Source organism: Neoarius graeffei, chromosome 1 (genome assembly GCF_027579695.1).
Source record: "Neoarius graeffei isolate fNeoGra1 chromosome 1, fNeoGra1.pri, whole genome shotgun sequence".
Taxonomy (NCBI): Eukaryota; Metazoa; Chordata; class Actinopteri; order Siluriformes; family Ariidae; genus Neoarius; species Neoarius graeffei.
The window spans coordinates 94744882-94772233 of NC_083569.1; the positions used below are offsets into that span (position 1 = coordinate 94744882).

The following is a 27352-nucleotide window of genomic DNA, read 5'->3' on the forward strand; positions in this document are numbered from 1 at the left end:
GTTTCAGGTGACGTTTTGGCTCTCACCAGAGCTCATGCTACAGGTTTAATTAGTAATGCTAAGCTGAAAATAAAAGAACCTGATTAAAAGGACCAGTTTCGTGGTGATATATATTCAGGAAATGGAGTAATGGATAATCAAGGCAGAAATGGAGAGAAAATACTGCACAAAGCTTAACCAACAACAGCAGGCGAACTTCAAGGTGCAGGAGGTTCAACTCAAGTATTTTTGTTGCTGTGAAAACCAATCAGGTTCCCTATTCTCTTGATCTTAGAAGAAATTAATTTCTTTTCCATATTTATTGGTCAGTTTGATTTTTTTAAATTGATTTAATTGCCCTTCCATTCATCTAGACATACAGTCTATAGCACATTCTTATAAGTTCTTAGCCTTCCCTTTCTAAAAGGGGAAACACTTTGTTGTACAACCTTTAGAAGGATTTCCCAAAAGAAACAAACAACATATGACCATTTTTTAAAAAGAGTGTACGCTGTACAGTGGGACAAAATGTTGAAATTCCTCTACCACTGTGCAACACAGAAGAGAATAAAAGGAAGGCTTGGCAATAAAAAAGTCTTTAATATTTAATATTAATTAATGTAAATGTATCAAAATAAACTATACAATTTTGCAACTGACAAGTGTATCAAATTAAACATCTTGCACACAGACAAACAATTGAACTACTAGTGCATCTCAAAAAAGTAGAATATTGTGAAAAAGTTCAATATTTTCCATCAGTTATTTAAGAAAGTGAAAATGTTATATATTATAGACTCATTACACATAAACTAAAATGTTTCAAGCATTTTTCTATTTTAATTTTAATCAGTATGGCATACAGTACAAAAACATAAAAAAAAACCATCTCAAAATATTAGAATATTTCATTTCGAGTTTGAGTAAAACAGTATGAACACAGTGTATCTCTTGGTCTAGTTCAGTACACACAACCACAATCATGGGGAAGACTGCTGACTTGACTGTTGTCCAGAAGATGATCACTGATGCCCTCCACAAGGAGGGTAAGCCACAAAAGGTCATTGCTGAAAAGGGCGGCTGGAAAAGGTGCACAAGCAACAGGGATGGCCGCAGTCTTGAGAGGATTGTCAAGAAAAGTTGATTCAAGAACTTGGGAGAGCTTCACAAGGAGTGGACTGAGGCTGGTGTCAGTGTATCAAGACCCATCACGAACAGACATCTTCAAGAAAGGGGATACAACTTTCGCATTCCTAATATCAAGCTACTCCTGAGCCAGAGACAATGTCAGAAGTGTCTTATCTGGGCTAAGGAGAGAAAAAAATGGACTGTTGCTCAGTGGTCCAAAGTCCTCTTTTCAGATGAAAGTACATTTTGCATTTAATTTGGAAATCACGGTTCTAGAGTCTGGATGAAGAGTGGAGAGGCACAGAATCCAAGGTGTTTGAAGCCCAGTGTGAAGTTTCCACAGTCTGTGATGATTTGGGGGTGCCATGTCATCTGCTGGTGTTGGTTCACTGTATTTTATCAAGTCCAAAGTCAACACAGCCATCTACCAGGAGATTTTAGAGCACTTCATGCTTCCATCTGCTGACGAGCTTTTTGGAGATGCTGATTTCCTTTTACAGCAGGACTTGGCACCTACCCACAGTGCCAAAATTACTACTAAATGGTTTGCTGACCATGATATTACTGTGTTTGATTGGCCAGCCAACTTGCCTGACCTGAACCCCATAGAGAATCTATGGGGGTATTGTCAAGAGGAAGATGAGAAACACCCGACCCAAAAATACAGATATGCTGAAGGCCACTATCAAAGCAACCTGGGCTTCAATAATACCTCAGCAGTGCCACAGACTGATCACCTCCATGCCACACCGCATTGATACAGTAATTCATGGTAAAGGAGCCCCAACCAAGTATTGAGTGTATAAATGAATATACTTTTCAGAAGTTGGACATTTCTGTATTGTAAATCCTTTTTTTGATTGATCTTAGGGAATATTCTAATAATTTGAGATACTGGATTTCTGATTTTCATGAGCTATAAGCCATAATCATCAAAATTAAAACAAAAAAGGTTTTAAATATTTCACTTTACATGTAATGAATATAGAATATATGAAAGTTTACCTTTTTGAATTAAATTATGAAAAAAGGAACTTTTTCATGGTATTCAAATTTTTTGAGATGCACTAGTACACTACCCAGGATTCTCAGCCAACCTCCGTGTCAGCTGACAAACTCCACACTCAGTCACACATACCTGTTGGCAATGAAAATAAAGTACATTGTTGTACCTTGAGGTGTACAGTGGCTTGTCAACCACTTTGGGCCACAAAGCGCCATCTAGTGGGCCGCAATTTTTTTTCAAGTGGAAGCTAATTTTTACTCGTAATAGGGTACAGTTGCTGGGTTGCATCCGACGTCACATCTGCCTCATTAAGCCACAGTCACACTACAGCTCGTGATGCTTTGCAATGGGTTATTGATGAAAATGAGGCATTTTGGTGGCGATGCATGACAATATACATGTGAGCTAAAAGTTATGGTCACACAGCACGCGAACACTTGACTCACACTTGAATCATGCTTTTGCGCACTTGAGTCTCGTGCAGCTCGAGTGGCTGCGCATGCTCACGGAGCATGTTGTGCATGCTCTTGGGACCCAGTCGTTATGGGAAACACCTGATTTGAGCAGAATCAGCACGCACAGATACAGAAGCTGTTTTCACAGAGACTTTGCAAAGTAATATCATTTTCACTCGTGCATTTGTTTCTAGCCATTTTTATAACACTGTTTAAATACTCTGCTTTATGATTCTGCTTTCTGTTTTGCTTTTGTTTTTGTAAATATCATGCCTGCTAATAAACACTCTTCCTGCACTTAGATCCGTCTACCGCCATCTGTCTTGTAGTGTCTCACTTCCTATATCTTTAACCCAGCCAGATATAAAAAGTTGTACTCCTACATGCTCTTCCAGGTTTTCATCTGTTTGTTCGTGTAGAATGATGTCTGCAGAACCAGGTAGTTTGAGATGTCAGGGAACTCAACAGATGGATAATTTTCCAACTCACAGGAAAAATCCTTCTATGTTAATGTCTAAGGATCTATCCCATTGAGAGGGTTCTATGTTCACTTCTTTTGAGTGTACTTCTTGGTTTTAATAAGTTGCTTATTTGCTGAACACAAACATGGCAACAAGTTCTTGTTTTAATGAACCAGAGTCCATTTTGGATCATTAAGCCCTTTTGGCTGAGAATGCCCTGCATGCATGTTTTTATGTTGATTTCGGGTACAGCCATACAATTTTAACTACAATACCTACAGTTTGTTTTTATTGCATTTATTTAATTCCTGGGCTCCCATCTGTAACAGGGAGTGATGTTGCATCTCATTAATACACTTTACAATAGAGTATTGATTCTAATAGAATAGATGAGCCAAAAGAATTGGGGATCTTTTTTAATGGGCCTGACTCATTACAAGTATGAATAGGTGGACCTTAAAGTAGAAAAGGTTGAGAACCCCTGCCCTAGGGGGTACAGTAGTGTAGACTGTACCTTGGGGGAAAGAAATGGACTCCTACTATACCCCTATTTCTGACAGTGTACACACAACTTTAAATAACCCTGGCTCTCATACAGTGGTGCTTGAAAGTTTGTGACCCCTTTAGAATTTTCTATTTCTGCATAAATATGACCTAAAACATCATCAGATTTTCACACAAGTTTTAAAAGTAGATAAAGAGAATCCAGGTAAACAAATCTCATCTCATTATCTCTAGCCGCTTTATCCTGTTCTACAGGGTCGCAGGCAAGCTGGAGCCTATCCCAGCTGACTACGGGTTAAAGGCGGGGCACACCCTGGACAAGTTGCCAGGTCATGAGACAAAAATATTATACTTGGTCATTTATTTATTGAGGAAAATGATCCAATATTACATATCTGTGAGTGGCAAAAGTATGTGAACCTCTAGGATTAGCAGTTAATTTGAAAGTGAAATTACAGGTCAGGTGTTTTCAATCAATGGGATGACAATCAGGTGTGAGTGCACACCCTGTTTTATTTAAAGAACAGAGATCTATCAAAGTCTGATCTTCACAACACATGTTTGTGGAGGTGTATCATGGCACGAACAAAGGAGATTTCTGAGGACCTTAGAAAAAGCGTTGTTGATGCTCATCAGGCTGGAAAAGGTTACAAAACCATCTCTAAAGAGTTTGGACTCCACCAGTCCACAGTCAGACAGATTGTGTACAAATGGAGGAAATTCAAGACCATTAGTACCCTCCCCAGGAGTAGTTGACCAACAAAGATCACTCCAAGAGCAAGGCGTGTAATAGTTAGCAAGGTCACAAAGGACCCTAGGGTAAGTTCTAAGCAACTGAAGGCCTCTCTCACATTGGCTAATGTTCATGTTCATGAGTTCACCATCAGGAGAACACTGAAGAACAATAGTGTGCATGGCAGGGTTGCAAGGAGAAAGCCACTTCTCTCCAAAAAGAACATTGCTGCTCATCTGCAGTTTGCTAAAGATCACGTGGACAAGCCAGAAGGCTATTGGAAAAATGTTTTGTAGACAGATGAGACCAAAATAGAACTTTTTGGTTTAAATGAGAAGCATTATGTTTGGAGAAAGGAAAATGCTGCATTCCAGCATAAGAACCTTATCTCATCTGTGAAACATGTTGGTGGTAGTATCATGGTTTTGGCCTGTTTTGCTGCATCTGGGCCAGGACGGCTTGCCATCATTGACAGAACAATGAATTCTGAATTATACCAGCGAATTCTAAAGGAAAATGTCAGGACATCTGTCCATGGACTGAATCTCAAGAGAAGGTGGGTCATGCACCAAGACATCAACCCTAAGCACACAAGTCGTTCTACCAAAGAATGGTTAAAGAAGAATATAGTTGATGTTTTGGAATGGCCAAGTCAACGTCCTGACCTTAATCCAATCGAAATGTTGTGGAAGGACCTGATGCGAGCAGTTCATGTGAGGAAACCCACCAACATCCCAGAGTTGAAGTTGTTCTGTACGGAGGAATAGGCTAAAATTCCTCCAAGCCTGTGTGCAGGACTGATCAACAGTTACTGGAAACGTTTAGTTGCAGTTATTGCTGCACAAGGGGGTCACACCAGATACTGAAAACAAATGATCACATACTTTTGCCACTCACAGATAAGTAATATTGGATCATTTTCCTCAATAAATAAATGACCAAGTGTAATATTTTTGTCTCATTTGTTTAACTGGGTTCTCTTTATCTACTTTTAGGACTTGTGTGAAAATCTGATGATGTTTTAGGTCATATTTATGCAGAAATATAGAAAATTCTAAAGGAGTCACAAACTTTCAAGCACCACTGTATGAACTTGCTTTGACATCTATAATAGTGATGTTACTGTGCTTGTGTATTTATCTTTCCTGGTTGATCTTTTGTCCATTTGTTTGTACCCATTTGTAGATCTGATTAAAAAAAAAACACATTTCTGTTTTTTGAGAATTGTCAAGCTTTTTGGTTTGTTTACCTTAATCACTTAACCTCTGCATGCATCCTTCTATCTGCTGGATGTGACATACAGTATTTATACTGGAAATTCAAAAATACATTTGTGCCACTTAAGGGTGTCATGATACTAAAATTGTTACTTTAATTACAATTACTGAGTATATCATACTTGGAAAACAAAAACAGACTGAATAATTGAAAACCATAAATTCTCATTGTTAGTGCTAAATTAATTGTTTTAAAAATTCCTCTTTTTGTGGCTACTGCCTCATAGAGATGGAGCCACTATGTCATCTTGTTGTAAGAATGATTGTAACAATAGCACACTGCTCATGCGCATATGCATACAAGTGTTCCTATTAAAATGGCTGGTGAGTGTATACAATTCGGTTCAGCATTTGAAATAAATGGACTAGACCAGGGGTTTTCAAAGTGTGGGAGAGTCAGCCCCCCCTCGGAGAGCAAATAAACAACAGCGCCCCCCCCTTACAATTTTTGTTGTTGCTATACTTAATGTTCCATTCGTATTTTTAAAAAATGGTTGTTGTACACATTTTTTTTAATTTTCACATTTTAAACATCTGTGCTTTTTAAAACATCTTGTTTTACACATTTTAAACATCTCATAGCATCATTAGCTAGCACCTCTTGGCAGACAACACACTGTGGCAGTGGAGCATCTTCAGATCCAGTCCATGAAAATCCAAACTTTAAATAATCTTGGTCATACTTCCTTCTTTTTCCAGTCCCCCAGGATTTCGTGGGCCTTTTTTGTGATTGTTGCGGGCTAAAATGTCTGATGTTGCGGGGGGGTTTCCAAAAAAATTGCGATGAAAGTTGCGGTGTTTTTTAGGTTTTTGTTGCGATTACATTGCGGGAGGAAGTGAAAGTTGCGAGAAATTGTTGCGATTTTCTCTGAAAAACTATTGATTAAAAAACCAAAGACACTGAGAAATGGTCCTATAAACAACTTTACCAATATAAAAGATTACCAGGACTACAAAAATGCAGAAAAATAGGCTTTACTTATCCAAATGCACCTGTTGGTTCAAAAGTTAAAGTGCATAGAACCTCACAGCACAACATGAAGTTACCTTAAAATATAATATAAATGCCTCAGCTTTCATGTAAGAAAAAAAAAACTATTAATGCTAGTACTGTGTGCAGGCAGTCTCTCCTGAAGACTAAATTAAACAATAATTATAAACTAATAAAATAAATGGCTCAGGCTTCATAGAAGAAAAAAACAATTTGAACAGAATCTCACAGTATGATGCTGAAGCTGCCTAAACAATGGAAAATAAAATACCATTTTGGCAAAAATGTTGGCATCCATATTAATTTCTTGTATTAAGTAAACAAAAAATAATAAAGTGCACACAGTCCTTCACTGTAAACATAACACACTTTCAGTAACAGAATTTATGCAATGTTGCCAGATACTGCTGACGTTTTCCAGTCCAAAATATGTTCAAAACCTGCCAAAATGCACTTAAAACCGCCCAATCTGGCAACACTGCGCGCATGCTGCTTCTCTTGAACGGAAACACGGAAGTAAGGCGGAAGGTAGTTTGTCGACGTCACCTCAAGACGACGCCAACGATTGGTCAAATTTGCGGGAAAGTTGCGGTGATTGGATATAATTGCAACACCGCCCTGAATTCGCGGGGATTGGTTGAATTTGCGCTGAAGTTGCAAATCGCAACATCCTGGAGGCTCTGTTTTTTTTTTTGCTTGGCCCAGACTCTGTCTCCTCACTCACTGTAGCTTTAGGTACTAAAAATCAATCCATTTTGTCTCCTCACGTTGCTGCCCCCCCTGAAGAATTCTGGCGCCCCACACTTTGAAAAGCCCTGGACTAGACTAAAGAAATTGCTTTCAGACATGTTTATGCTTATTACCAAGGGAAAGTGTGTTCCTATTTTAAAATATACTCCAGGTTGTCCCCCTTTCCTCACCTTTGGCCAGTGGTCCCATGAGTGATGTAGATGTGATGCACTTCTGAGTTGCTACAGGAAGTTGTCAAAAAGAGTATTGAGACCACTGAGCTCTAGCGCCAGGCCTTTTCCGGGAAATAAGAGTTTCGGTCATGGTGACAGCGTATGTATGTCAGCCTCAGTTTGGAGGTTTCAGTTTCAAAAACTGCAAGAGGTAAAAGTAGAATAATATAAAGTACAGACACTTGGTATATTTTACTTCTGTGATTTTTAAATTGTTCATTTTTGGATTACGCTTCACTTTTGTGGCTACCGCCTCATAGAGTGTGTATGTGTCTAATATATATATATATTAGACACCTACTCTTTGAGGTGATATATACTGTATACACTGTATGGACATGGTATCAGAAAACAATTTTATTTATAAGCAGTAGCCACATGTACCCATAGGGTACCCATTTTTTATTTAAAGTCCTTTGTTAGTTAACTGAAACAAATAATTAGCTAAATAACTGACACGGTTTCATTTAATATGTTCTGAAATCAATTATTAGAGACTTTGGATCCTGAAGTCTCGGCCATCTGATGATTAATGTCAAATTTCTGCTGAAAGAATGTGCAAAAATGTATAGTTATTCAAGTTATAGCCTGATATTGTACAACCCCAAACTGCACTCTTATAAAGCTAACCATAGCATCTGTCAAGTGGCGAAGGAGACACTTGAGCAACATGCAGTGTGACTATACCATTGAACAATATCAGAGCTTTATCGGTCCTCAATGACTACAGACCAGTTGCCTTGACATCACACATCATGAAGGTGCTGGAGAGACTGGTCTTGGCCCATCTAAGACCACAGGTGACCTCCTCCCTGGACCCCCTACAGTTTGCCTACTGTCCCAAGGTGGGGGTGGAAGACGCCATCATATACCTGCTCCAGAGAGTTCACTCTCACCTGGACTGAGCAGGCAGCACTGTGAGAATCATGTTTTTTGATTTCTCCAGTGCATTTAACACAATTCAGCCTGGACTGCTGGGTGAGAAGCTGCAGAGGATGCAGGTGGACACAACCATCACCTCCTGGATTATGGACTACCTCTCAGATAGGCCACAGTTTGTGCAGCTTGGGGGCTGTGTGTCTGAGCGGGTGACCAGCAGTACAGGAGCACCTCAGGGGACTGTTCTATCCCCTTTCCTCTTCACACTCTACACCTCTGACTTTCAATATAGCTCAGAGTCTTGTCATCTGCAGAAGTTCTCAGATGATTCTGCATTAGTGGGGTGTGTCGGGGGGGGGAGAGGAATCAGAGTATCAGAAGATGGTGGACCGCTTTGTGGAGTGGTGTGGTAACAACCACCTGCTCTTGAACGTGACCAAGACTAAAGAGAGATGGTGGTGGATTTTAGAAGAAACAGGGCCAAGCCAAACACCATCACCATTCTGGGTAAGGAGGTAGAGGTGGTAGAGAACTATAAATATCTAGGGGTGCACATTGACAATAAATTAGACTGGAAATGCAACACTGAAGCTGTCTACAAGAAGGGTCAGAGCAGGCTCTATTTCTTGAGGAAACTGAGGTCTTTTAATGTGTGTACTAAGTTGCTACAAATTTTTTATCAGTCTGTGGTGGCAAGTGCAATTTTCTTTGCTGTCATCTGCTGGGGTAGCAGTATCAGGGCAAGTGATTCTAACAGACTAAACAAGCTGATTGGAAAAGCAGGCTCTGTGCTGGGGACTACTTTGGAACCCCTAGAGTTGGTGGTGGAGAGGAGAATGTTACAGAAATTGTTAAACATTATGGACAATGCATCACATCCTCTACACAGTACACTGGCAAAGCAAAAAAGTGTTTTCAGTTGGTGGCTTCGCCAGCTCAGTTGCAGTTGGGACAGATATAAGAGTACTTTCTTACCCACAGCAATAGCACTTTATAATGACTCCTCTCTGAGCAGAGAGAGTTTACTTATTTTTTAATCTAAAATGTTGATGCATAGTACTGTTTCATGCCTCACTAAGCAGTTACAGTCTCACTTGCTACTTGGATATGTGTGTGTCTTCACAGCTACCTCACCTCTGGCTGTGTCTTGTGGTTGAATGTCTCATTTCATCTCATTATCTCTAGCCACTTTATCCTGTTCTACAGGGTCGCAGGCAAGCTGGAGCCTATCCCAGCTGACTATGGGCGAAAGGCGGGGTACACCCTGGACAAGTCGCCAGGTCATCACATGGCTGACACATAGACAAAGACAACCAGTCACACTCACATTCACACCTACGGTCAATTTAGAGTCACCAGTTAACCTAACCTGCATGTCTTTGGACTGTGGGGGAAACCGGAGCACCCGGAGGAAACCCACGCAACCACGGGGAGAACATGCAAACTCCGCACAGAAAGGCCCTCGCCGGCCACGGGGCTCAAACCTGGACCTTCTTGCTGTGAGGCGACAGCGCTAACCACTACACCACCGTGCCGCCCGTGGTTGAATGTATTTGTGCTTATTTATTCATGTGTATTGTATGTGTGTTTGTTGTATGTTTTTAAGGCTGCTGAAACAATGGAATTTCCCTCTGGGATGATTAAAGTCTATCTATCTATCTATCTATCTATCTATCTATCTATCTATCTATCTATCTATCTATCTATCTATCTATCTATCTTTAGATTGTTATTTTAAAAAATAAAATTATTAATTCAGTTGAATTGGGTGAATTCAGTGTCACAAGCTTCACGAGTCTCAAAACATGAAAACCTTTTATTCACCTAATTTAAACTTGCAATAAAACGTTTAGCTGTCTATCCTTCCAAATCCAAGTCCCCTTTTATCAAAACTTGTGAGCCTTTCTTTATCAGCACACTTGTTGCTGGAGCCACCATGCATATCTTACATATCCTAATCAAATTAGTACAGCTTATTGGTAAAATACAAATAATCTCTGGCTCATCTCCAAATGCATATAGACAGAAAATCAGTGGAGCTGCTCAAAATAGTCACTCACAAAGGCCTATATGGATACCATTGGCTACTGTATTGGGGTGACCACGAGCTGGCCTAGTGGTTAGCGTGTCTGCCTCCTGACCAGGAGATTGTGAGTTCTACTTGTGGTTGGGTCATACTAAAGACCATCGTAAAAATGGTACCTGCTGCTGTCTGGCAAGGCATGTTGCAATACAGATGTGAGTGGGGAGTAAAACTCTCATGGTTACCAGAAGACCAGCCCCCCACTGTAACCCTAGCTGTATAGGCGAGAGGCTGAGGGCTGTGGAAACAGAGATCTGTGCCTCAAGGGCCTGGCTAGGACTGGGACGGGAGACTGCCTGGGAAGACCAGGCTCTGGCATGGGAAGGACTTATGATTGTATTGGGGTAACATTGACCCAGTCTTTTTTCCAGCGGGCAATGGGTCAGATATTATGTGACTTAATAGGAGTCCAGTGTTATTTGATGACATTCCTATCACTGGAAAGACAGAGGAAAATCACTTGTGAAATCTGGATGCCACACGACAGCAACTACAGGAATTTGGACTCGGAGTCTATAAATCCAAACTGGGTTTTTTTCTAGCACTGATTCTGTGGGTTTACAGAAAAATCCATCCAGGATCAAGGTAATCATACAGGTGTCAGCACCTCAGAACAGGAGCCAATCACATGCTTTTTCAGGACCACTGAATTATTACAGAAGATTTATCCCAAGCCTCACATCTCTTCTAAAAGCATTGCAACAGCTGCACCAGTCTAGAAACATTCAGATCAGTTTGCCAAAGCGTTTGCTCAAACAAAAACAGCATTGCTGAAGTCCAGAGCCCTGACACAGTTTGATCCTTCCCTGCCATTGCAGCTGTCATGTAACATTTCTGCCTATGGTGTGAAGGCTGCTGTTTCACATATGATCCCCAATCTTTAAAAGAAACCAATGTGTTTGTGTCAAATAGAGTGAGAAGCCCTCAGTTTTGTATTTTGTGGTTTCCACCAGGATCTGTTTGTAAGGAAATTCACTTGCCCAACTGATCACTGTTGTCTTACAACTGTTTTTGGGCACGGGCAATCCGCCATTAGCTGCCAGAATGCAAAAAGTGCACTTTGTTGCTGTCTATTCATACATATGACATAAAGTACTAGAAGTCTGCATTCAGTGAAATTGCTGACATGGTCTCCATGCCACCACTACCCATGACTCATACAGAGCAGAAGCAAGCGAGCATCTTCTCCTACTTTCAGCAGGTGGAAGAACTGCCTGTTACTTCAGCATAAGCTTGCCAGAATGCAATAAATGACTCAGAGCGGTCTAAGCTGATGCGTGTTGTGGTTAGTGGAAGAAATGCAGAGAACACCGCTTAGCTAAAGCCACATATGAGCTTTAGCTCAAAGCAAAATGAGCTCCCTGTTCTATGGATGCAAACTCAAACTGTTAAAATATCTGATTAAAAATATGGAATTACAGTTGATTTTCTGAAAGGGAAAAATTATTATTTCTTCTTTTGGGCCTCTACTAGAGTCTCAAGCACCTGCTTTCTTAGTTTTGCAGCATGCTTAAGCCTGGCCCTTTTGTTCCTCCTTAGCTCAAAGATGTCCACAAGCACCGGTGGCTGGCGGTTTTCTCCACTTACATGCTGCCCATAATTTGCTGCAAATCCAATTATTTCACCACAAAATTATTTTCAATTCAGGTCATGACCGGAAGCGACGCCATATTTGTTGATCGATTCTCGTGCTCTGATTGGCTGAGCCAGACCATGTGACCATGACGTAGCATATGTAGTTATGTTACATCATGTAGTTATGTTCCAGAGCCAGGCAGCATGCTACAGAGGGTAACTGAGAAAGCCAAGCACACACACATCTGGAGGGAAATTTCATACATATTTTGCAGGTATTTTACAGGGAAATGGTTAGTAATTTATTAGCTGAGAATGCGCCAGAAGCCACCAGAAGGCATGCAAATTTAAAAATTTTCTGGGGGGCATGCCCCCAGACTCCTTGAGTATTAGCATTAGCCACCTACTACTTTTTTTTAGGCCGGCTCCAGCTTGCCTGCGACCCTGTAGAACAGGATAAAGCGGCTAGAGATAATGAGATGAGATGAGACTTCAGAATTTTTGGAGAACCCTGTTGGCTGTAGCCTTCTTGCTCTCCTGAGCATTGCATAAACAATGGCAGCCATATTCAAGGCACCTTCTTTCCTCTTGCAGAATATTCCTCTGCCACTGGGCCTTATTGGTGGTTCCTACAGACTGGAGCCTGTGGTCCACCACTGCAAACATCACATCTGTTCATCCAACATCTCTACTTCCATATTCTGCCTTAATTGTAGCTGATACTTCACAGTCTGTGCAACATGGACATTTTGACATGTTCATGATGGGTCTTCTGGTGTTAATTATACTGTTAATTAAGCTAAATGATGATGTCACAACAGGACCATGGAAAATTGAGAGTGCAGCTTTCACCACTTAATTAAGGGCTGGCACCTCCTTGTTTTCATCACATGGGGCTACTATTCCACTCCATCTTCTCCTTCCTTGGACAGGGATCCATACTGTACTTGATTTCCATGTGTACATTGTTCTTTGCTGCTACATGGTCTTTCATCATGGTGGTCAGTTTCTTGAGGCAATTACCAATCAGTGAATGACCTTTTACAGTGGGATCCAGGGAAAACAGACTCTGAAGCATTGAACTACAAATCAGTAGCTTCTTCTGTAGATACTTGGCAGTGGTAGTAAAAGTGCTGATCACTTTCTCAAGCTTTAGCAGCTTCTATAGAATGAGTTACATTAGTTTTTGGACAGTGACCATATTGGTTTGGTTTCATACTCATTACTTGGGATGTAAAATAAGCACAATGATGAAGAATTTAAAGTGCAGACTGTCAACTTTGGTTTGAGAGTATTTTCAGTAAAATTACAATAGGTTACAGTTACATTACAGGCATTTAGTAAATGCTGTTTTCCAGAGCAATATACAACAAGTGCACATACCCCCCCCCCCCCCCCCCCCCCCCCCCAGCAGCTGGGGGTTATGTGCCTTGCTCACAGGCACTTCAGCCATGGATTTTTTCTGCCAGTCCAAGGAACTGAACCAGTAACCCGTTGGACCCAAAGCTGCTTCTCTAACCTTTAAGCCCTGGCTGCCCCAGTTAAAGTTGCATTAGTTGAATTACAGTTAAAGAATACAAGTATGGTGCCAAATATTTATGGAGCTCTTTCTATCTATGACTTAAATATCTATTTAAGTCAAATTGCATTTTGCAGGGTACTAACTGTGTGGGGAATCCATGGCCTAAAGGTTAGAGAAGTAGCTTTGGGACCAAAAGGTCATTGGTTTGATTCCCTGGACCAGAATGGCTGAAGTGCCCTTGAGCAAAGCATCTAACCCCCAACAGCTCCTTGGGTTGCCCATTGCTGTGGGTATGTCAGGGTCTTGTTGTATGTTGTTCTGGATAAGAGTGTCTGCTAAATGTATGTTCTTGGTTCTGAATTAATCTGCTTTTCGCCCCACCTAGATTTCTCTTGTCAGCAGCATCTTGTCTGTTAAGTCAAGTGCTACCAGTATTTTTGGGATGAACATTGTTCAGATGTTCAGCTTTGATGAAACATACCATGAAGTGTGTGAACACTTCAAGTTGCTTGCCATGTAACTTGTGTACTAATGTCTGGCTATCCCTGTAAGAAAAATAGCTTGTTTTAATCATCTTAATTTATGTCTAATATGCCTCTGATCTACAGTACCCATTGTATGCATTGTCTAAGCAACATTTACGATTCTTTAGGTACTAAAGAACTTGTCTGCAAAACCATCACATATTCCTTCAGGATGGGCAGCACACCCACGTATCAACTGAACTGATGGTCTGTAGTGATGTTCTCATGTCATACATTTCTGATCACTCTCTTATTCTGGTGTCTGCCTTGTTTATGTCCTGCCTGGGAGGAAAGAAGAAAATGCAAGAGTTAGCAGTAACAACAGTTCAGACAGAAGTGACAAATGTGACTTTATCCTTTTTTGCTTAGTTTATCATGGAAGGACTGAATCCTGATCTGTGGTTTCTCACTCACTCTGTGGACAGAATACAGCTCCTACAAGAGATTTTTAAAGAATTTAAACCTTAATTCATGAAGCTAAACATGCAGAACTTAGTATGTAGGAAGCATTCTATGTGAACTGATAACCACATCATATACTGTGAGCCAGTGGTGAAACAGAAACCTCTCTGTGTAGGAGGCACAGATGCCTGTGTTAGTACATATTTCTTTGTCATTGCACAGTGGGGTACAACATGGGAGAAACTGTGGGAGTTCTACCCAAAACAATGTACAGAAACAAATAATAGGATAAAAACAATAATAAAAATAAATAAAACGTATAAAAGGTGGCATATCAATGTGCAATACAAATTAAAGCTTTCAAAATAAGTTCTTAAAATAGTGCAATGGTCCTTGAAGCTTGTGTGTGTGTGTGAATTAATTGAATTGAATTGAATTGAATTGAATTGAATTGAATTGGGGGAAGGTGTTAGTCATTGCTTATGGTACATATGGCCCAGGGGAAGAAACTGTTAGAAAGTCTAGTGGTGTGGGATTTGATTGTCCTGTAGCGTTTCCCAGAGGGCAACAGGTTAAATGGTGATGGGCTGGATGTGAGGGGTCTGAGATTATTGGGTCGACCCTGCTGATGCAGCTGGACCTTGAGATATTGTCCAGGGAGGTACATAACCTGGCAATAAAATTGCAACAGGGAAATTAAACTTTTGAAAAAAAAAGAGATCAGTAAATGACAAGATATCGTACCTTCATTATTAATAATTCACAAAGGAATGTAGTGTGTGTGTGTGTTTGTGTGTGTGTGTGTTCTATTTGGACAATGTCAACTACAACTGTTACCTAGTCTGGAGACACATTGGCAGTGTGAAGCTCCACGAAGAGCCCGTCAAGGTGGTTTGCAAGGGCTCCACAAACACTTTGGAATCTGATGACATGAATCTCCATCCACATCCAGGAGGTCTGGGCAGTAGGACTGACAGATCCTGGTTTCAAGGCTTTTTAATTACATTGTAGTTATGAAAGTATTAGCCTTGGTTATATTATCTTAGCATAAAGAAAATGGAACCATCAGTGGCTAACGTTAATGTTAAGTTGGCATGTTGGCTGAGAAGGTCAAGATATGTGCAGTGGTTAGCATTGTCAGTCACAGCAAGAAGGTTCTGTGTTCAAGCTCAGTGGCCAACGGGGGCCTTTCTTTGTGGAGTTTGTATGTTCTCCCCGTGTCTGTGTGGGTTTCCTCTGGGTGCTCCGGTTTCCCCCACAGTCCAAAGACATATGGTTAGGCTAACATGGGGCAGCCATGGCCTGAGGTTGGGCTGAAGTGCCCTTGAGCAAGGCATCTAACCACTAACTGCTTCCCGGGTGCTGTAGCATAGCTGCCCACTGCTCTGGGTATGTGTGTGTGCTCATTGCTCACTTGTGTGTGTTCACTGCTTCAGATGGGTTACATGCAGAGCCATTTCACTGTGCTTAAGTATGTGCTTGAGTGTACATTTGATAAATACAGGCTTCTGACAACATCTTCTGATGTTGTAATCACAAAAGCCAGGATCTTTTTTTTTTTTTTTTGCTTTTTTTTTGACAACTCCGAAGGCATGGTTCTTATTTTATTCCCTCTGTCCTCTGTGACTCCCCCCATACACCTAATTGCACAAATTACCTATTTTGGATTTGAAGGGGTAACAAATTTGTATCTCCACTGATCAAGTAGGATATCTACCACCACAGGGACAGAGAATAATAATTTTAGCACGTTGTAGCAGCAACTCCATTTTGAAGTTGTCTTCATAAAAGAACTCATCAGAACCTACTTCTAGTGGCCAGGACAATCTGATGGGCAGATTGAAAATCCACCAAAGTCATGGTCTTCATATCAGATGGTCCATAATGTCCTCCAACTTGCCCCACTTCATCCATGTGATTGGCCAGGAGAGGCATGGCAATGTGATCATAATGATTTTTGCCAGCCAAATCATAAAGATGACATTTCTTCTGAATGAGATCTATAAGTGACCAGAGCTGGCTATAATAAAATCCACTACAACTGAGAAAGCCATTGAGAAGCAAGGCGAAATGTTCAGTGCCGAGTTTCCCAAAAGTATTGTAGCACAAAGATCATCGTTAAATGGTACAGCGAGCAGCACAATGAACGTGCTCTCTCCTAGTTAAGATGCTCTTAGCGTTAAGAGGCTTTTGGGAAACCCAACCCAGTTGATTTAGCTTACCTGAACAACTTGTAAATGATAATGGTCCTCAGTTTTTTTCTCAAGATTTTGAGAAGTTTCTTGACTTGAAGTAAATGAAATGCAGTAAATATGATCTGCATTATTGGAGTCATTGCTATGAATCATCCTGACATGTTTAAGCTGTGCTTTTGATGGCCTGCTTGCAATCCGAATGTGCCTTTCTGTCACATTTTACAGTCAGGATGTGGCAAGTCTTTGTTGCTATAGAGAATTTTTAGCTGTGGAGCTGTTCTCTGAAGGTTTCATAAAGGTTACATATCATTTTTGCAAAATAGTACATTTGTGAGTCAAATTAAAACCTTAAAAGTACATCGTAAATGAGAATCATGACACTCATTAAGCACTGAAACACTTGAATTGAATAAAATTGAGATTATGTAGAAGGATTATACACATTTGTGACACATATTTGCAATAAACAATGTAAAATAAAAATTATGGTTTTCATTTGACTCCCCCTCATATTTAGCATTTCAAATATATAGTTAAATAGGGCAACCTGCATTCATTTGTAGTAAGAGAACAGTTGTAATAAGAGAAATAGTTTGAGTTATATTTAAACTTGGCGGCATGGTGGTGTAGTGGTTAGCACTGTTGCCTCATTGCAAGAAGGTTCTAGGTTTGAGCCCAGTGGCCAACAGGGGCTTTTCTGTGTGGAGTTTGTCAGATCAAGTTTATTTGTATAGCACTTTTAACAATAGACATTGTCACAAGGCAGCTTTACAGAATTTGAACGACTTAAAACATGAGCTAATTTTATCCCTAATCTATCCCCAATGAGCACACCTGTGGCAACGGTGGCAAGGAAAAACTCCCTCAGACGACATGAGGAAGAAACCTCGAGAGGAACCAGACTCAAAAGGGAACCCATCCTCATTTGGGCAACAACAGACAACATGACTATAACATTAACAGTTTTAACATGAAGTCAGTTTTGTAGATGTTATAACTCTTCATTGATGGAAACTTGACTGAAAAACTGTTCATGACAACTGCAGTCCTAAAGTTAGCAAGTTAACTGTAGTCCTCAGCCATAAAAGCATTACTGTAAGTGTCCAGAGCATCTTCCAAGTGTGATTTTCAACTGTCCATATGGGGCCGTCCTCTACAGGAGCAATGTGGTGAGACTCCAACCAGATGTAGGGCATCAGGATGGATCAGGCAGGTCCGAGGAGCAGAAGAGGTCAGCATCTTCATCTTAGGATTGACATGTAATGCAGAGGGACAGATGGGGGGAAGAGAGAGAGAAAAACACAGGTTGTTAGGTATGCCCAATGTCACCTGAATAATTACGAACAGTATACATTTTGCTCTGAGTACAAGCAGGGACTCCGGTAAAACTAACTATGACAGCATAACTAAAAGGGGAAAGCCAGAAGGTAACACAGGCATGAGGGAGCCCTGGGACATAAAGCAGCAGCCACTACACCATCAACAGACTTGAATGAGCAAGCGAGTGGGGGACTGACAGCATCCATACATCCCAGTTTACCAAAACAGTCTATGCCTGAGGACCCTCCAGATCTACTCCTTTACCTCATAAACACCATTAACAAAAGGCTTGACTAAACAGACGTTTTCAGCCTAGACTTAAACGCTGAGACTGTGTCTGATTCCCGAACACTACTTGGAAGGCTGTTCCATAACTGTGGGGCTTTGTAAGAAAATGCTCTGCCCCCTGATGTAGCCTTCACTATACGAGGTACCAGCAGATAGCCTGCACCTTTTGATCTAAGTAGGTGTGGCGGGTCATAAAGGACCAGAAGTTCGTTCAGGTACTGTCGTGTGAGACCATTCAGTGCTTTAAAGGTCAGTAGTAGTATTTTATAATCAATACTACTATTGATTACTATAATACAATCAGTTTGTATGTTCTCCCCATGTCTGCGTGGGTTTCCTCTGGGTGCTCCGGGCTCCCCCATAGTCCAAAAACATGCAAGTTAGGTTCATTGTTGGCTCTAACATGAGTATGAATGGTTTTGTCTCTATGTGTCAGCCCTGTGATGACCTCATGACTTGTCCAGGGTGTACCCTGCCTCTCACCTATAGTCAGCTTGGATAGGCTCCAGCTTCCTTGTGACCCTGCACAGGATAAGCGGTTATGGATAATGACTGAATGGATATTTAAACTCCATCCACCTAACATGTACAGAAAGTATTCAGACACTTAAAAAAGTATTAATTTACCACATTAGAAAATTAGTCAGATCAGGTGGCATTTATCTTAAAGATGCCACAAGCACACGTTTCACACAAAACACCCCCACACGCAGACACAAAAAAGAGATTGTTAAAAAATATAAAAGTAATAGATATACTCTTCAAACTCAGACAGAAAAGTACAGTATTTGGACACTAAAAAGTGGCTTAAAGTTCATAGTTAGTGTATTAGCATTTAATTTCCCATCCATTATTTTGCAGAACTTCTTGATGAAGTAGTCAGTTCTTAGGGATTATAACATCCAGTCCTACATACAAATTAAATCACCCTGGAGTCAGCCAGTTTCTATAACAGTTATAGTGTGTTGGGGTGGCGAGATGTGGTGAGTTGGGATCCAATAACAGAACACAAACCAGAAAATCCAATGAATAAAAAATGATTTAATTAACATGCAAAAAGAGTCAACGAACAAAAATAGTAAAAATAATCCAGACAATAATGGGGTAGACAAAGAGCTAATATGAAAAAATATGAAAAATAGCTCTGACAAAAACGGGAGACAAAAAACATAGTGCAAAAAAACATGAAAAATTGACAAGACATGAGTGCAAAAAACTGTGGTTAAGACTCAGCAAAACAGAGAGCAAAAATCAAAAAAAAAAAAAAATGGCACAGAAACAACATGAGAAACAGACAAGATGTTCTGACAAAGTCCCCTTCTGAGAACAGCCTATTTATACACAGCAGAGCAGGCCAGGAAGTCTGGGGCAGATCATGACATAGTGGAAGTTCTCCCCAAGTTTCAACCAGCAAAACTTTCAGTTCATCCACAATAGAGCACAGACAATCCATTGCATCCCATAGATGATCTGTAGGGTTTACGTCAGGGCTCTGGGAAGTTTTCTTTCAAAAAGCAGCTGGTACACTTTGGACCATTATCCTGCTGGAAAATCCATTTCTGTTGCTTGAATAATTTCTTTGTGGTTTTCTGCAAGTTTCTGAGTTCAAGGTAAATGTTTAGCTTGAAATGTGAGTTTGTGATATCTTTATTTTTTATAATTGATGCCACATCAAATGAAAACAGCCTCAGCCACCTCTCCTGGTTTCTTCTCCTGGCTTTCTACACAAACACTCTTCCATCAGGTTCATTAAGTGTGACTTAAGTGTCTAAATACTTTTGGAGCCACTGTATATCTTTTAAAAAGGGAAACCTGCATTGAGTTGCAATAATGTATGTAGTAATACTCATATTTAGACTCTGCCCACCCGACATGTACCAGAAATACTTCCTGTTCATGAATACATAGCGATAGGTGTAATAAGAGGAAGTAGCAGCAGTTATACACTCTGCTCTTAATGATTGTACCCACACAGATACACTTAGAAGAATACGTACAGTTTTGCTATGATGGCTGAGGACTACAATTGCCATGATAACTTTAGGACTGCAGTTGTCATGAACAGTTTTGCTCTCAAGTCTCCATCAATGAACAGTTGATAACTTCAACAAAATAGACTTCATAATCATGTTATCTGTTATCACCCAAATGACGATGGGTTCCCTTTTGAGTCTGGCTCCTCTCAAGGTTTCTTCATGTTGCCTCAAGCTTGCCCATTAGGGATACAGTGTCTTGCAAAAGTATTCATCCCCCTTTGTGTTTGTCCTGTTTTGTTGCATTCCAAGCTGTAATTAGAATGGATTTTTGGTCGGTTAGCACCATTTGATTTACACAACATGCCTACCACTTTAAAGGTGCAAATTGTTGTTTTATTGTGACACAAACAATAATAAAGATGAAAAAAATGAAATCTGAGGTGTACACAGGTATATCCCCCCCACCCCCACCCCCCCAAAAAAGTCAGTACTTTGTAGAGCCACCTTTTGCTGCAATTACAACTGCAAGTCTCTTGGGGTATGTCTCTGTTAGCTTAGAACATCTAGCCAATGTGATTTTTGCCCAATCCTCAAGGCAAAACGGCTTCAAATCTTTCAAGTTAGATGGGTTGCGTTGGTGTACAGAAGTCTTCAAGTTCTGCCACAAATTCTTAGTTGGATTAAGGGCAGAGCTTTGATTAGGCCATTCAAAGCCATTTAAATGTTTCCCTTTAAACCACTCCAGTGTAGCTTTAGCAGTATGTTTAGGGTCATTGTCCTGCTGAAACGCAAACCTTCGTCCCAGTTTCAAACCTCTGGCTGACTCAAACAGGTTTTCCTCCAGAATTGCCCTGTATTTAGTGCCATCCATCTTTCCTTCAGTCCTGACCAGCTTTCCTGTCCCTGCAGATGAAAAACATCCCCACAGCATGATGCTGCCACCACCATGCTTCACTGTAGGAATGGGGTTCTCAGGGTGTTGGGTTTGCGCCATACTTGGTGTTTTCCATGATGGCCAAAAAGATCAATTTTAGTCTCATTGGACCAGAGAATCTTCTTCACGGGCGATTGCTCTAAGACAACGAGGGAGGCTCAGCCTCCTCTAAAAATGACGAACATCGTGTAGGATGAATTACGCTAGGCTTATGTTATAGCCGACCTTATAACATTGCTATTTCAGATCCAGAATCATAGAAATATATGTGCTCAACCCAACTACAGTGCGAAATCATTCCGTTATAACTTTCCCCAGTTCGCCTAATGTATGCGTGAGTTTTTCCCCCTCGTGAGAGCGCGATGCAGCCAATGTTGCCAGATATTGCTAACGTTTTCCAGCCCAAAATATGTTCAAAACCTGCCAAAATGCACTTAAAACCCGCCCAATCTGGCAACACTGGATCATGCAGCCTAGCCTCACTGCACTTCAATGGCATTGGGAGCTATGCGCTTTTCAATCTCAAAATGCAAGACGATTATTGGACAAATACTGTGAAAATGCCCGCCCATGGAGTCTCACGGACTTGCAGCCTCAGTGGACTTCAATGGCATTTGGGAGCTATGCGCTTTTCAATCTCAAAATGCAAGACGGTTATTGGACAAATACTGTGAAAATGCCCGCCTACGGACTCCGAGCCTCACATGGGAGGGACATGGCAGTTTCCGCGAGGAGACTGGTGATTGGTGAAAGCGGCCGGATATTTTCTTTGATTGACAGCTCGTTTCAACTATAGACAGGCAGCGGTGAATTTCAGTTCAGGCTCATGCGGAATCGGAAGTGCTGTGGTGTATTGTAAGAGATCAGCTTACATTTCGATTTCATTCATTACATACGGTTTCTACCAGCTTTTTTAGTTTGTATATATTTTCATTGTAAATAAAGTGTAAATATAGTGTTGTCAAGTTTGCTATCTTAGTTCCAGAAATTTCGTTTATTTGAGTGACTGAACTTGAACTTGAGGGGGCTAGTCAGCTAGCAAGAAAGCTGCGCACGGATGCCAAGCATTGCTGATTTAATTTTGGCGAAGCCATTTGCCAGTCTTCCTTTCAAGGAAAAATTTAAAATTAAAGAGCAGGGTAGACCAACGCCTCAAATTGACTTGGTGAAAAAGGTAGGGAATAATACTCATTCCTTTCAGCTCTCCTGGTACGAGAAAGTGAATTGGCTAACAGCAAGTGACCCACATCAACAACAGTAAATAGGCTACTTTAGTAATATGTCATGGATGGACCAAAAATATATTTAAGAATCTATTTAAAATGTTTATGCTGAGTATATTATATTGTAATATATATTTCTCTGGATATGAATTAAACACAGCTACAATTTGGAAAACATTTTTAAACAAAAACACAGCCGAGAACATTTCACACTACAGACCTGGATTAAAAGTGAAGGGTTATCAAAATTGTCAATAAAACATTTCTCAGTCAAAATAAGTAAAATATAGGGAAAGTGTCATTGAATGAAATGTGTGGCACCCAGCTCTATGTTTGGCTCCCCAAGGTCAGTGCTTTCCTCTGCTGTTACTGCTGCGGTTCCTGACAAAGAGCTGCTTTCAATAATGATCAATTTTTAAACAACATGCCACAATTTTAAAATATAAAATGTTAAAATATAACCCCCCCCCAACACCACCATCATGTATATTGGACAGTAGGCTAATGGGCCAAAAGAACCTGTTATTTCACAGTTTGTGACCCTGCCAACAATCAGCCCGATCAGAGGCAAGAGTATGGGCAAAACTGATGTGTTTTTTCTTTTTTCTTTTAAAATCTGGAAATATCGTAACCAACCAGCCTCCCCTGTTTGAAAGACTACCAGCCGCCACTGATCTTCTTCCATGTATTTGGGGAGTCTGCCACATGCTGTTGGGCAAACTCCAAATGCATTTTCTTAAGCAGTGGCTTTTTTCTAGCTACTCTTCCATAAAGCTCCACTCTGTGGAGTGTACGGCTTAAAGTGGTCCTATTGACAGATACTCCCATCTCTGCTGTGGATCTTTGCAGCTCCTTCAGTGTTATCTTTGGTGTATTTGTTCATCTCTGATTAATGCTCTCCTTACCCAGTCTATGAGTTTGGTGGGCGGCCGTCCTTCTCTTGTCAGGTTTGTAGTGGTGCCATATTATTTCCATTTTACTATAATGGATTTAATGGTGCTCCCTGGGATATTCAAAGTTTGGGGTATTTTTTATGAACCAACCCTGATCTATACTTCTCCACAACTTTGTCTCTGGCCTGTTTGGAGTGCTCCTTGTTTCTCATGTTGCTTGCTTAGTAGCATTGTAGAGTCAGGGTCCTTCCAGAACAGGTTGATTTATACAGACATCATGTGACAGATTATGTGACACTTTGATTGCACACAGATGGATCTTAATCAACTAATTATGTGACCTATGAAGTTAATTGGTTGGACCAGCTCTTATTTAGGGTTTTCATATTATAAGGGGTGAATACCTATGCACGCTCCAGATTTCTTTTTTTCACCTTAATTATTGTTTGTTTCATAATAAAATTATAGTTTGTACCTTTAAAGTGGTAGGCATGTTGTGTAAATCAAATGGTGCTAACCCTCCAAAAATCCATTTTAATTCCAGCTCGTAATGTGACAAAACAGGACAAACACCAAGGGGGATGAATACTTTTGCAAGACACTGTACATGTATTTGGGATAAATTGATCAGTTCATGTTTATTAGTTAAAATATTTATTTTTCTGTAAAGCTGCTTTATGAAATGCCTGTTGTTAAAAGCGTGATACAAATCAACTAACTTGACCATATATGTCTACTGACCTTTATCTGTTGTTCATTGAATTCACTGACTTCTGTCTCACACTGTTCTCTCTTTGCTTGTTGTCACACACTTTCTCAAAGTAGAATTCTGTTCTCATTTTTCTTTCTCAATAGTTCTTTTTCTGTTTACTTGCGAGATGTTAATTTGCACATGGATATCAATCAAGAAAGCAACTGCCAATGCTGCTGTGTGTACTTGTATAAGCTTGTGTGTGTGTGTGTGTGTGTGTGTGTGTGCGCGTACGTGCGTGCATGCGTGCGTGCATGCTGCTCAGTGGATGTGCAATACTAGAAAATGCTCAAATGCTCCAGTTCTTCCTCTAATGAATGCTACATTGTGCTTGTGTATGGGTAGTATCTCACTGGGCTGCAACAGTCCGCGACTAGTTGGAAACACAACAATTGCGATAAAACATGCGAATTAGCGACAATTTTCACTTGGAATCACACTGAATTGATATCTGCATATTTTACCGCAATTGTTGTGTCTCCAACTAGTTGCAGGGTGTCGCAGCCCGGCTTTCCCTCGGCAGGCAGGGAAGTAGAGGAAGCTTCATGGAAACTGACTTGAGAAGGGTTCGCGACGGCTTTGCGACACCAGCGACGCATTTGTGGCTCTTTTGAGAGAAATTTTGTCACACAAATTTTTTGAACATGTTCAAAATTTCAGCAACGAAGGAGCAATACTTTGCGACTCATGCGAGAAAATTGAGAAGCCCCATGAATGTTTCAAGACACTTTTGAAACTCTCTCACGAATGACGTTCGCAATTTGTCGCAAGCTGTCACAGCCCAGTGAGATACAGTACTAGCTTATGGAGCACAGATTTGGTTCTGTCATTGGGCCTCATTTATTTAGCGGGACATGAAAGAATTTATTTGTAAATTGTTCACAGGGCATTTAGACAATAAATATGGTATTCCTGAAATTCCACTTAGTTCTAAAAAAAGTTTATATCCTATAAGAGCTCCTAAGATAGTGTACACTTACATATAAGAAGAAACCTTTATTTGTCACATGCACACTTAAAGCACAGTGAAATTCATCCTCTGCATTTAACCCATCTGAAGCAGTGAACACGCACACACACTCAGAGCAGTGGGCAGCCTCACCAGAGCGCCCGGGGAGCAGTCAGGGGTCAGGTACCTTGCTCAAGGGCACCTCAGCCCAAGGCCGCCCCATGTCAACCTAACTGCATGTCTTTGGATTGTGGGGGAAACCAGAGCACCTGGAGGAAACCCACGCAGACATGGGGAGAACATGCAAACTCCACACAGAAAGGCCCTCGCCGGACGCTGGGTTCGAACCCGGAACCTTCTTGCTGTGAGGCGACCGTGCTAACCACTAACTAATGTAAACTTTGATTGACTGGCTTTAACCATTGGCTTCATATAATTCTCACAAGTAACTGTAATTTTATATTGCGAGTTGGCCTTGTGGTTAGCATGTCTGCCTCTTGACTGGAAGATTGCAAATCCTACTTGCGGTTGGATCATACCAAAGACCATCATAAAAATAGTTCCTTCTAATGAGACATGCCACAATACCGATATGAGTAGGGAGTCAAATTCTTGCGGTTACCAGAGGACCAGCCCCCCCACTGTAACCCTATCTACATAATAGGTGAGAGGCTGAGGACTATAGAAATGGAGATCAGTGCTGCCCAATGCGCTAAGTGCCTGGTTAGTACTGGGATGGGAGACTGCCTGGGAAGACCAGGTCCTGGTACAGGAGGGAATCTTACTGTAATTTTATACACAGTCATGTTTAAATTGTGCACATCAATTCATTGAAAATTTTGGTTTTGCATATTCATGACTCAAAAGGAAGCAATCGAAAACACAATCCACAAATTAAGCCAAATAATCTTTTGCTGGTTCTCCACAGGGTTGTGTCCTCTCTTCCTTGCTGTACATCTGAGATAGTAATGACTGCAGTGTGAATTTTAATTCAGACTGGCCTTTGAAAAACATGTAAACACAAGTTTATTAAAAGCTTGATAAATGAGGCACGTGAAGCAAAGTGAACTCAATATTCTCAAATTGCTTCACAGAATCCACTATGAAAAGTACTGTAGAAATAATCTGCCTGTTTGTGTCCATAAGTACAGTATTTAATATGTTAAAGCATACTAAACTGAATAATGAGCTAACGAATGTGTGTAGTGGGAGAAAAAAAGAGAGTATGAGAGAAAAAGAGGAAGTAGTACTTACAGTATGTAAATAGTTACTATTTTGAACTGTTATGAAACTCTTGTATTTCCAATGCAGAACTGGGTCAGAGTGACAGGAAGGACCTTCTACAAATGACAGTCTCACTCAAAGCATGTGGTTGATTGAATAATGTGTGAATAATTGTGGAAGAAAGGGTATTCTGGTGTTTATATTTCCCGGATGGTAGACTTTGCAGTTTGGTTGCCGATGACTGACAATTACGTGGGTTGGGATTACCCAGAAGTGTTCTTTGGTCTTGACGTATAGCTTCCTCACACCAAGACCAGAGTAACGATGTTTGTGGGTGTGTGTATGTGTGTGGGTGTTTGACTGTGCTTTCCACCTACTGTTTTGGAATAATTTGTGTATGGAGACTTGTGTAGGAGGACTTTGTTTTTTCTCCAACACACCTGACTCATGAGAGAAAGGACTTGATAATTATTTGAATCAGGTGAAATTTGGATAACCCCACTGTGTCATGCTGGTATCAAAAACGACTGACCTAGCAGGGGGAAAAAAAAACCTTGGAATTGGAATTTGTATACTATAGAATTCTCAGCTCACTATGATGACCAGTCAAGTTGAAATTCAACAGAATTAATCTATTTCTCTGTACTGTCCACAGGTGGAGGCTGGGCAGACCCAGAAATGGCAGATTTTGAACTGCTGGTAATAATGAATGCCACAGTGGAACCCACATCAGCCACTTGCCAGGTACGAACCTCCTACCTGCCTGACGAAATCCTGTGGGGCTACGAATTCCCCCCGGTTGTCTCGCTTTCTCCATCAGGGAAATATGTTGCTGATTTTGCCTTCTTCGACAAGGTGGCTAAGACCAAGACCCTGCCATGCTTTAAACAGACCTCTCCTTCTAGCCCAGGCTCTGACAGTGGGAGAGGAGAAGGAGGTGGAGGAGGGAAGGATCCAGAGAAGATAAGGCTGGAGGAGAGCTACAGGGATGAGAAGGGGCGTGATAGAGGGAGGATCAGAGATAGCAGCCCACTTAGTGTTCGCATTAGTAATGTTTAGAGACAGGGAGAAGGGTGTACACATATAAAGGGATTCGCTTGTCACCCATCACTTTGTAG

General features: G+C 40.8%; 1 protein-coding gene across 1 annotated transcript in view; it reads left to right on the forward strand.

The window, feature by feature from the left end:
• The window catches only part of LOC132871866 (ATP-sensitive inward rectifier potassium channel 10-like), a 54976-nt gene extending 27683 nt beyond the window's left edge, over positions 1 to 27293 (forward strand). Inside the window, exon 5 of the mRNA XM_060906475.1 lies at positions 26890 to 27293. Coding sequence (XP_060762458.1) covers positions 26890 to 27293 — 404 coding nt within the window. The remainder of the gene's footprint in view (positions 1 to 26889) is intronic.
• The last annotated feature ends 59 nt before the right edge of the window (positions 27294 to 27352 follow it).